Source organism: Numida meleagris, chromosome 3 (assembly GCF_002078875.1).
Source record: "Numida meleagris isolate 19003 breed g44 Domestic line chromosome 3, NumMel1.0, whole genome shotgun sequence".
Taxonomy (NCBI): Eukaryota; Metazoa; Chordata; class Aves; order Galliformes; family Numididae; genus Numida; species Numida meleagris.
The window spans coordinates 40466541-40479370 of record NC_034411.1 but is presented as its reverse complement, the minus strand read 5'-3'; the positions used below and the strand labels follow the sequence as shown (position 1 = coordinate 40479370).

Genomic DNA, 12830 nt, shown 5'->3' with positions numbered 1-12830 from the left:
CAGTGTCTCTGTATTTAGGAATGTGCTGGATAAAACAGACATTTTCTTGTAGGCCACATGTGCCTAATGCAGATATTTCAGTAACTGAAAGCACTCATGAGGTTTTACAAGTTCAAGGTATTTTAGGATTTCACAGCTACCACAGCAGTAGAGGCATCTTAATCCTCAGAACTGGTCCTAAGCACACTATTTAGAATGTCTGAGATGATCTCTACCTTGAAAAACTAAATTAATGACATACTGTAACTCACGAGCAATTGCAGGGTTCCGCTCCACCCAAATATATATTTTTTTTACTACAAATACACTAGTCTTAGCTGAGGAATAATACTGTAATGCAGAGAGCCAAATCCCAAACCTAACCACAAGGTTAAAGTAATGTCTGAAGTGCAAGCTCTTGGTCCCTCTTCCTTCCTCCTTAAATCCCACTCAAACATCTGAAAATAAGGAATTCCAGCAAAAATGCCTTCCCAATCATAATTATCTTGTTGGGCTAAAATAGGGGTATAAAATAAAAACCCTAAGTTTAGATGCCAGGCAGAATAATAGGATTAATGATAGAAAGATCACTTTTCCATCAGCTGTTTTGATTGATTTCTTAAGAACATTAAACTCATGAACTCCCGTGCTCTGCTTTTCGCCATTAAATTTCACCAACATTTTAAAATTGCCTTAAATTGTCAGCATTTAAACATTATATTTTAATCAATAACATTAGAAGAGGATATGACTTTCAAATTAAGGTATCATTTTTGAAAATATTTCCCATCTGCATCCTTAGTTTATTTCATTTTACCTGCCAACCTATTTAACTGCACTGTAAGCAAATAATTCTGTTTTCTCATACTTAGTATAAAATTGCCACCATGTTTTAATTCTTACATTGCAACTTTCTGGATTTTACCAATAACGCACCTGAAGTTTCAATTGTTCTTTCATCCTCTTTGCACAAAACCATGAAGACCATGAAACCATAACAGTAAAAGCGAAGCTGAAACTTGCTTTTCTTTCAAAACTGATCTGAAGGTAAATGATGCACTTACCTAAGTTTTCTCCACCCCAAACATCCATCATCATGTCATACTTCCCCAGTTCTTCAAAATAGGATTTGTCCATCACAAATAACCCACCAGCTATCATGGGTGTCCTAAGCAGACATGAAAAATTAAATTAAACACCTACAGAACCATGAACTGGGAGGTAACTGATTTGCATCTCAAGGTTAATATCTCCTTGAAAAAAGCTGCAATGTTTTCAAAGGCAACTAAGTTTACATTCATCACGTCAAAGCTTGTCTGCGCAACATCATGGAACATTTCTGTGGCGTGTACAGCATTATAATCATGATTGCCTCAGAAGCTGAATTTCCAAATCTCCATTTGGCTCCCAAATTCCTTATTTAAAAACTGGGAACTTGTGACAGCAATAAAACATTAAAACTTTTTTGTTGTATTTTTAGCTGTCAAAACATATAAAACATCAAATTTTAACACAAAAATGACATCTTTTTGAAAAGGTTAAATAATCTACAGGGGAACTTTAAAGTTGGGTGGCTTTTTTTGTTGTTTTCTTTTTCCATGTTTTTTAACTCTATTTCTGAGAGTCTCATAAGGCTGCACAAACATGAATGAAGTTACCATATTCCTGAAAGCTAAGGTTCATTTCCAGACTGAGAAAATGAGTTTTAGCTTTGTTTAGTCACAAGCCACTTGGTCCTTGATCCATTTCTGTTTTAAATATGTCAAGTCTAATTGTAAATATACAGTATTATATACTTCAACGTGTATCATTTACAGTAAAATATGAAACGTTACAGGTAGCAAGAAAAAAATTAAATGAAATTCCCTTACGTGAAAACAGAAAGGATGCAAATTCTGTACTACTTTGCTTATTATAAACTATAGTCTTGAAAAATGGAGTCTGTCTGCACTAATTGTCTCCATTTCAATCTTCCAAACTGGCAATATCATCAGTTTTAGTTTCTGAGATAGCGACAAGCACAAAAGTAAAAGTCACGCTCTAAATTAAAAAACAGAACAGTATTACTGGTAAACTCTGCTTCAGGCTATATTCTCATCATGTCCTAAAGCAATATTACCCTCTGCCTGTTTTATTATGTATTTAAATCAGATAAACTAACCAATGCTAATTCATTTGTACTGAAGATCTCTGACAGGAACAGAGTCCCATGAAGATGAATCAATACATTTTTTAATTAAAAAAAGCATTATCTATCAAATGGAGAATCAGTGATATAGACATACTTTATGGGAGCAACTGGGTTTCCTTGCCGTGCTCTTCTTTGCTCTGGTGTCATGTAATCCCATTTGAATACCAGATTCCAATCAAAGCCTTTAAGAAGAAAACAGAGTAGGATGGTAAGACGACTGTGATCATCATTCAAGTGGTAGTAACATAATATGAAACAAAATCTCTGGGAACTGAAATTTAAACTTGTACTATCTTCTTAGTAGAAAACAAATGAGGAGGAACCGGAAAGAAAAGGAAAACAGCTGGACAGGACAATAAAAAAAGTAATCTAAAAAATATTGATTTTTTCTTGTTAACATCTATTACACAATGTAAGAAACCCAGTCAAAAGATGAGAAAGCAAAAACCTTAAATACATGAAATACTGGATTCATGTATAAGTCATATCGAACATCATGTCAAGATCTTCATCCCTTTACAATTGTCCTTAACAGTTTTTACTGTACTGTCGCATCTCAGCTGTTACCATACAATCACACTTAGGCTTACAGAAATTTTATACAACACTCACTGCTCTTCTCTATCAGCATCAGTTCTCTATCACAAAGGTTACAGCAGCTTATGTAGCTCCCACTTCCCATTAACATCCATATAACTGCATCCTTTCCGACCACATGCTTCTACACGCATTATTTTTAAAACCCAGATCAGTGCTACAGGGACAAAAAGCTTAATCATCTTCTGTACACATACATACACGTGTGTCTGCACGCACACAAGAGATTGGTTCTTTTGTGAGTTAAGTACAGAAATACAAAGATCAACAGAACAGGCAAGGCCAGCAAGTCGCCTACAGCAGCGTTCTACCTGACGACAGTTTGAACCGCCTTCCTTTAGGCAGCAATACAAAACAAACACAGCAGGTGCAAGATAAACTTCCTATAGGAAACACGAACTGGTTTTGAGCTATGTTATGCCATTAGGTGTGAACCTCTATTGAAAATGCTCCATGGGCTGTACAGTGCTCTCCCAGTACATCTAGCGAGCCAGCCTTACAAAGACTGTGGGCTGCCAAAAGCATTTAGATCCTATGAGGTCATGTAATAAATGATTTCCAGATTTCTGTTGCGCAGATGTCAATAGTTTTCTTTCTTCAGCATGAAGATAAAGCAGTTACTTTCTGGGGAAAGTAGTAAAAAATTAAGCTAAAGGGGCAACAGACTGTTTGTCTGGATCTGTAAAGGTGTACTGTAAGGATTGATGTGGAGAGCTGAAACGAAAATTTTTTAGTTTTTGACTCCCAAGATGTTCCCATTTCACAGAAGTTATCCTGAACAGTCTTTACAACATGCATGGCAACTCTTTCTCTACAAGTTTAAGCTGTAAAATTGTAGTGTTACACTGTAAAAAATGAAAGACCACCTAAATGTTCTATAACTCCAAGTTTCAAAGCATTAAAATGGCTACAACTGATAGCAGTGCAAAGCCTCCAGCATGAGAACTAAAACCAACTCCAGTATTTCCATGCAGTTAAAAAAAAAAATCTCATTTCATCATGCATACGCAGTGAAATTACTTGCATCTGCGAAGAACTGAAAAAACCTACTGTTCCCCAGCACAAGTGGTAGAGATAGAGTTACGTACACCACAGTGAACACAAGGGGTCTCTTTTGGAACACAGCACTGCATTGCAAACTCGGAACAAGTGTATAAATTGTCTACTCATAAAAAACTGTTCTTCTGTCTCCATTTTCACTGAGTCTGGGAAAAAACTGCGCTCAATGAGATAGTATCAGTAACTTTGTAAAAGGAATATTTTTAAACACAAGTGAATATCCAGTATGAAATTCTATCATGTGTAAACTTCATAACAGGCATAACCTAAGTTATTAGATCTCAGTTAACTACAGTTTATTCCAGTAATTAAAATGCTTCTCAGGGTGTAAATAGCTTTGTAAGCCTCCTCCCTTCCAAAAAATAAAAAAGTAATATGAAGTGCATGGATTTAGTAGTGGCCAGACATGGTAATTATTTCAGCCCTGTCCACTTTTAAGACCGTAGAATTTGCTAGATTGCTCGTATTGGGTGATTAAGTCTTGCAAAACAGAGCAGGCACAAATGCTGTCCCAGCTGTTTCAGCTCTCCATGGTTCAGCCACGCAGACACTATATCTAAGGTTGAAAGCATGGTTTGATTTCCATGTTTAGACTTGGCCTCAATGAAAATGTCCTGTGATGCCAAATGCTGTTGTGCCCCTAACGTGCTAATCTGTCCTTTGGGAATTGAATGAGAATATATTATTCACATTGGAACATACCACCAAATAGCATTTAGACACTGCTATGTGAAAAATTTCAATTGTTAAAAGGCAGCTTCTCACTTCTCAGTCCAGAAGTACAGAGGCTCAATGCACTTTAAAGAACCTATTGTGTACATGAGAAAACGAGCACTAAAAAGAGAAAAAAAAATTGGGAAACATAGTTTCATAGATGAAGCATGAAAAGCAGTAACAAGTAGAATGATCGCTCAATCCTCTCCCAGTTCAGTTGGAAAGAATTAAAGAGCATGAACCCCACAGGAACCAATCTAAGGTTTCAATGAGAACCCCTCCTCCCACTGCAGACAACAATAAGAGCTACATAATGGTATAGAGATTTCCATAGTTGCTGCATAATGAATAGATTGGGCAAAAGCCTTAAGGCTTTAATAAAGCTAGCGCACAGATAATAGAATAGTATTATATATTAGCATATTGTGAATATATCCACTGCAGACATTCTTTCAGAACGCTAATTAAAAAGATATAGAAACTTTCACTTCCAGATCAAGACTGGAACTGGAAGCATATGCAACATTATGCAATTATTACTTTAGTTCACTGGAACAAACACTTGGTGGCCGGTTATGGACTAGGATGTCACATACAGAATGATCTTAAAACTGCTTTCTCCTACCTCACTGAAGAGAGCCCATTCAAAAAAGGCTGAAACACTGTGGAAACACTACCACATAAATTCAATATTGTGGCTTATCTTACATCTATTACACAGACAGCACAGTCTCTAGTGCTGTGGGAACAATTATTGTCGAGGGGTTATGGGACAGCTATTCTAAATGCCAGATACCTGCTAACAGTGAAATAAAAATTTAAGAACTTTTAACAAATAAGGATTTTACTGCACAGTTGTCTTTTCTCCTTTGGAAAAGGAGGGAAAGAATCATTTTTGGAGGGTTTCACAAAGCTTTTTACTATTTGCTGTTAACAGTTTGCATTAACCAGACAATGAAACTGTAGCATTCTAAACTGAATTTAACAAGGAAGTTTTCCACCAGTAAAGATATAAACACTACAGATTTCAAGGTTATGTTTTACTCTCTTCACAATTATAGACCACGGCTAACAAAACACTTTAAAAAATAAGAACACATTCCAAAGGTTTCTGCTTTTTCAGAAGAGATTAATTTTTAAGCAAGCCAGCATCTTAAAAAAAAAACTCGTAGGCAGTGCATTGCTGATGAACTTCTAAACTAATAAAGAGCAATTAAATGAATTGTCTTATGTAAAAAGGGAATCATAAGCTCTGACCATAAGCTGCTTCTGACACATACACAATACTGACACAAATTGGAGTGACTGTTGTACACTGGTAAAAAGCAGCATAAACTTAGAACAATTTCTATAATAAAGACAAACTGTTTTCAAGTAGAATGCAATAAGGCCAATTAAAATCTATGACTAGAAACAGCTGATATACAGAAATTAAGCTAGATATGCAAAAAGGAAAAGCGGTGTGTTAACCGCCCATTCCACAACTGCAGTGACTACGAGCTTTGACTCTTGATGCTTTTTATTTTATTTGTATTCCAGCACAGGTACATACCGCCTTTTAAATCAGCAGACGCCCCCACGTACTGGAAGTTGTCCATATTAATTACATCAATAATAGGAGATACAACTCTGGTCTTGTCCTAAAATAAATATTAGAAAGTGATATTGAAATAACGAAATCAATATAGAAAGATTCAGGCAGGATGAGATGCTGCAGAGTTCAGCAGGATTTCATGAATACTGTTCCCCCAGCTTTTCCCCTGCTTCAGCTTCTGGCTCTGAATAGCATTGCTCACCACTGCTTCAGAGAGCAGAAACCACACTAATATGGCTGAGAATCCTCTTTGTATTCCAGGCTACCTTATACACAAGTAAACCTCTTCTTCTGGCTTACTCATGAAGAAAGCAGCAAACTTGTATTTCAAAAGGCTGACAGGCAAACAGCATTTTCATTCTTACTTTTTAAACCAGCTCAAAGAGAAGAACCATCTGGGTAATTCATATTTTTACAGCAAATTTCTAGCCTTGTAACGTACTCTGGTCTTATTACTTGAACCTTTAAGGGACATTTAGGCCTTTCTACAATCAGAAAAGTCTTAGGTTAATGATAACCTATTTCACACTAGAAGAATCACACTTCGCAATCAGATACAAAATAGGAAAAAATCCTCTTAAACTAACGAATGCTATTAATCTCTGGCAGCCAAAATTCCAGTGGCATAGATACTACATTCCTCTGTCTGAACTTGGTCTCGTATACTATTCTAAGCAACATTAATTACCTTAGCTCATGTGTTTGTCAAAATAGCTTTTAAGTTAAAAAAAAAAAAAAAAATGTTTCCAGCAACTCCACACACATCATCCGTTGGGATCATAAGACATCTGTACTCCAAAAGAGAATCATCTAATATTAGAAAAGCAGTATCACAGTTAAACCAGTTCTTCTCCATGAAGTACCTCTTGAAGCAAAAGAGGAAAAAAAAGAAAAAAGAAATAAGATACATTCACATTGAAGTATAACTTCTATGGTAGTTTGATTAACAAGTAGCTTGGGTTCAGTGCAGAACTTTAAATGCCAGTATTTAGCAACAGAGTACAGGCAACTTCAGAACAGCAGAGCACCAACTTCGTAAATATAAAAATCCTTTAAATAAACAGGAGACTACTCTCTGTAACTGTTTTACAGAGAAACTCTTCTTGTGGTTAAAAAAATACTAACTTATCTGTATAGTATGGCTCCAAACAACAACACATATATTCTAAACAAGGGTTCAACAGCACATCCCCTTTGCTGCTGCAGTATTATACAGAACAGGCTGGTGCTAAACCAGGAGAATATAGTGTAAGCTCCTAACAGAAAGCTTGAAAGCAATTCTTTTAGTCAAATGCTTTCGCTGGTTCAAAAAGGACATCAAAAACACCCATTTTCATTTACTGAATCTTAATTACTCAATCTGTAGAGATTTTAGTAAGCCCAAATTAAATAGCTGACATATACTACATCATTCTGCCTAAGTAAACAAAAGGTCACTTTCCCTCTGTATTAGCCAGAAGGAAAATCTGAGTTGTGTCTCCAGCCAAAAGCTGAAGACTGAGCTAAAAGCTGACAATTTGTTACTGCTTCTACATTCCTTTTAAGTAGAACTTCAGCTATACCACGAGACTTTGAGGGATATAATGCAAACTGCAATCATGTCTTTCACTAGCTATTAATTAGCTTGCCCTAAACCAAATTAGAAACAAAAGTAAAGGACTATCTTGCCCTATTCTGCTATTGATTATGTCTCCAGCTCACGTTGTGTTAGCTGTAGACCCAAGTCTACGTGTTCATAATACAAGGATATGGTTTTACCAGCAGTGCTTCACTTGGGAGGCAATTATGATTGACTGCATCTGAACTGCGAAACACCACAGATTTCTACTGTGCTTTTCTACAAACTAAAACACTTCAGGTGTACCCACGGCCCTGTTTTAGATATCTAGTTTTGACGCTGCATATAGAAAACTCCTTTAATTAAAGGCTGATATCTTCCAAAGATACCCAGCCTACCCAGTATTCACAATACACTCATCAGCATGAAATAGAAACAAATGCGAAATGACCCTTCCTTCCTCAGCTAAAACTGAGGTGGCTTAAAAATATCTATGCCCATCTAGAAAAATCTCTTCCAGCAAAAATCTGTGTTTTCTCAAATGATTACACTTGATGCAGCTAAACGTGGTGGTAAAAACTGCCTATCGTCTGTCACATTAGGGAGAGCTTCGGTGAGGCTTCAGCTCATCTCCACTACATCCCCACAATGCTGAATAAGCAGGCAGCACAGTCTCTACACGTTCAGGATTTCCTCAGGTCATTGCTGTCGGTCTGATTAATTCTGTCAATACCAGTGCAACAGCAAACTAGCACCATTTGCAACACTTAATGTGTTACTTAGGCAACTTCGTTATTTCACTGACACACAAATACCTAGACTGCAACCACTCAGGCTGATGTACAACTGCCACTTTCCTGGCCTTGGAAACATGCTGTCCTCTCCATGTTTCAAAGCAAGTTCAGCAGCAAAGCAGACAAAATACTTGCACGTCCCTAAGGTGACGCTTTGCAGGGCGCTACAAAATTGTTAATGCAGAGACTGCTAAAAAAGAGCTTGTGGGTCTCTAAGGTAGATGGAGTTCAAAACCATTCACTTAAAATACTAAAACCCCGCTCTTTTTAAATTGTCCTCAAGCACAATAGATATTAATCCACATTGTTATTACAGTAGGAAACTGATGTGCGTTTTGGAAAAAATAAAAGCAAAACCAACCTTTTTCCCATCTCATTTTGTTCTGAAGGTTTTATACCATAACTTATAATGGAAAACACAATTAGGAAACCTTGTGCTTTTCGGTGATGCCAACGGAAAGAAATAGCCTGTGAACACTACAGGTCTCTAGTGACTGGAATTTTGTAGCAGACTTTCATTTTAATATTTCATAAGGAGGTTATACATGCTCTAGAGAGTTAGACTACTACTACTACTCGTTATTCTCATAAACAATCAGAAATTATCCTCAAGACTCTGCATACATTGTTTTTCCCCCAATCTAGTATCCAAAAACCTCAAAGCACTTCAAAGATTAAACTCCACAACACTCTTAACAGAAAATACAAATATTTTCCTTTCAGCAATGCGTCAGTCGGAAGTAATTCACTGAAGGTCACAGTTTGAGAGATATGAGAAAAGAATCCACATATCATTTCTTAATCCTAGTTCATTCTTCCTTTAAGGTGTTTTGGGTAAAAATATTATCAAAAGTGATAGACCATTTACAGATATTCTATGAAAACAGATGACTTCAGTTCTGCATCAGAACCATCCAATCTCTATTTTTCTCTAGTCAATATACCTTCAAAATAGAACAAAGTGATTAGAAATAGGAAATGGAAAAAGCCAAGTAGAAAAACATTCATGAAATACAGAGTGGTTACCAATGTAACCAATGCATTCGAGATTGTGTGGTTCATCTCCCCTAATACCCACACACACCCAGAAGGTACAAAAGGTAGCCCTGTGCAAAGAGGTAGAAAACCTCACCTCTCTGCAGTAGGGAGCAAAGCAGGGGAAGGCATACCAGCTACAGTTTGAACAGATATCTGTACACTCTGAGTGCTAACATTTTCACCTTATACTTCTGTTTTTGTGCTTTAGGCCCTTGCTTAAATTGCTGAAGGAAATTCCTAGCAGTATCAACCCTTCCAGGAATGGCAAGCAAGTATGGACAATGAACAAGGACATTCTAACTAGGAAACCATCTCAAAAAGTAAGCTCTGGGATGGATCATTCTTCAACTGAAGAGAGGATCTCAGTGCCTCAGGTGACCACATAAGAAGTCAAACACACAGCACATCAGATAGCATACTGTAGAATGGATTCCAGTCAGACTGTTTCCGGCAGCTCTATATTTTTATATTTTAAAATACTTAACAAAACTCCTAAAACTCACACAGAATTAAATGCCAAGAGGGCAACTCTGAAACTGAAGGAAAAGGTAACCCTTCTGCCACACACAGAACAGATGCAGCAGAGCATCAGAGAACCATGCATTAATCTTTAGTAGTCCTGATGTAAAAATCCTCTTCAGCCTCAAAGTTAGGTAAGGAGTTCACATCTATTCAGCTTCTTGTCACCAAGACCATTAAGAAAATGCTGCTGATTAACATCAAGTAACATACCATCTGCACTGTGAGCAAAATTAATCCATTTAAAATAACAAGGAACTATCATATGCCATGTGCAAGCACTATACATACACTAATGATTTGAACAAGCAGAAAGCTTAGAAGCGCCTCTAACAAACTTCATACCTGCTGGTTGGGAACCTTCCCAGGTAAAAGTAATCTGGAATTCCACATCATTTATTTAACAATAGATCAAGAATGGCTCACAATTAGCATTTATCACTGTGACAACTGCGAGGAGCAAGTTTTGAAGGATCTAATCATTCATTTGCTTCTAAAAGTAGCTACTACAAAATGGAAAATATGCACCAATTTGTCCTATCAAGTACACCACATGTAATGCCATTATCTTTATTAACCTGGCAGCAATTTAATAGGTTTTATATTCTGTTACGATTAACACTTTAACAAAACTAAATAAGTATGCTCAGAGAAATTAAAGGACAAGCAGCAAAATATTTCTCCTGCTAAAAGCAAGGCTTCGTAGACCAAATCTACCACTGTCTTCTAGTTTCTCAAAGAGGTGGATGGCTCAAACAAATTACATTTGAGAACACTTCCCACATCCTACAGTCAAGCCACTGCTTTAGAAGAAATCATTTTCCACTTCCTTCCAAAATGTATTTAATGCCTTCAAGTTTATTCTCCTCGTTAAAAATTGTGTGGAAACTACCTTTCTAAGGCTGCAACACTACATTGGCACAAAAATTGCAAAGTGTTATGCTGCTCATGCTCAAGGGCTTTGTGGGCTCCAAATACTTTAAAAGTGTTCAGGTTTAAACTGATTACAGTTATTTCTCCTCTAAAATAGTATTTTAAATGCTGATGTGTCTTAGTTTACAGTATTTTTGGAATACACAATAAAACACTGTAGGACCAAAAAGAGTAAGAGAAGTTCCCAGTTGACAACGATGACTGGTTTTCTTCTTGGCATACTGAAGATATGACTTCATCCTCCCCCTCTCTTTTGGAGGAAACGCAAAGGAAAGCATAGGGAGGATAAGCAAGAAACTAGGCATTAACAATACAAAGTAAAGCCATTTTGACCAGGAGTACTTTGAAGGAAAGATTTTCCAGACTAACATATGTTAAATTAAAATGTGTGTTCACCTGAAAGAAAATGCAATTATGGAAATAGCTCTGTTGTTTTGAGCACTCCCTAGCACTCTGTGATTACGCTTGATTCACTGTCTACTTCAACTGAGTTCCTCCAGAGCACGGAAAGAACGTAAAACTCTCAGTCCTGTCACTAGCTTTTCTGGGACACAGGCAAAACATCACTTTCACAGAAGCTGAGAGCCCATGGTCCCTGTTAATTTCCATGAGAATTTTGGTTTCACAGCTCAACCTCTCTCCCATTATCACACTGAATGTTAACGAGGCATAAATATTCAGGGTAAACTGAATTACACTGAGATGATATTGGTTGCAGAGAACTATGTTTTGCTCTAAAGATTACAGAGGAGGTCCCTAAAGAACCAAAGAAGCATATATTTGAATTACTTTTGAAGGTAATAATAAATATTCACTTTTTATGTTCCTATGTTCACAGACTAAATGAACAAAAAGTGAGTTTTAATCACAGAATACTCTGATCATCTCCATCACCTCACTTCAGAGAAAAAGCTTCTTTAGAAAAATGCATAAAATTAATGTAGTATAAACCAGATGGCTTTAAAATTTAAAAGCTACTCCTTCAGGAAATTACTTTAGAAGAACTCTTTACTAACCTCAGCTACTCTTTCCAAAAGCGGCTCCAGCCAGTGTTCATTGCATTCACAGTGACTATCCAGGAAAGTAAGTACTTTTGCCTGTGCTGCATCTGCCCCTCTGACACGGGAGCGCATCAAGCCTGAGAAGGAAAAAGAAAAAAAAAACAGCTGACATAGGTTCTGGAAGAAAACAATCAACAGCAGCGAGACAAATGATTGCATTCCAAGATAGTAATGAATTTAATTACTCTAACTCGGGACACAAACACACGAGTTCAATTTAAAAAAGAAAAGATGCTGGTTAACAATTCATAATAAAAAAAGCCTACATCTTTAACTACTGCACCCAAGTCTACAGGCTCTAATCTTATTTAAGCAGAAGAACTGAAGTGCCTTTTCAAAAAAAAAAAAAAGCAATACACAAGTACAGCTGGGACTGCAATACACCAAGTGTCATTAATAGTGATAAATGTTACTTAACATCAAGACTGAGAGCAATTTTTTTTTTTTTGCTAATATCCACAATAGAATATACAGTACCACTTTGATTTTATTAGCATAACTGAAGGATTACTGCTGGATGAATGAAGAAGGCCTGCCTTTATGACAGTAGAGTAGAACTGAAGATCCTACCCATCTTTCTGCACTCCTTTCACTCCCCTATTTTAGAAGGTCTCAGGAACAGTCTGTCCATTCTTCAGTCTACTTCTTCCAGAAATAACCATGCTTTGTTAATTCATGTCTGAGAGCCCGTCTCCTCATCCCTTTCAATCTCTTTTCAGTGTTTCCTGTAATCTCTTTTGTTCTTGTTTCTTGTTGTTGTTATCTTTTCTTCAGGTTCTGTTGTTTGTTTGGC

General features: G+C 36.7%; 1 protein-coding gene across 1 annotated transcript in view; it reads right to left on the bottom strand.

Annotated features, from left to right (window-relative positions):
* GALNT2 (polypeptide N-acetylgalactosaminyltransferase 2) overlaps positions 1-12830 on the bottom strand; it is a 93406-nt gene that overhangs the window by 18216 nt on the left and 62360 nt on the right. The window contains exons 7-10 of the mRNA XM_021391438.1: positions 11993-12114; positions 6093-6180; positions 2265-2352; positions 1044-1147 (exon numbers count right to left, since the gene is read on the bottom strand). Of these exons, the coding sequence (XP_021247113.1) occupies positions 1044-1147; positions 2265-2352; positions 6093-6180; positions 11993-12114 (402 nt within the window). The remainder of the gene's footprint in view (positions 1-1043; positions 1148-2264; positions 2353-6092; positions 6181-11992; positions 12115-12830) is intronic.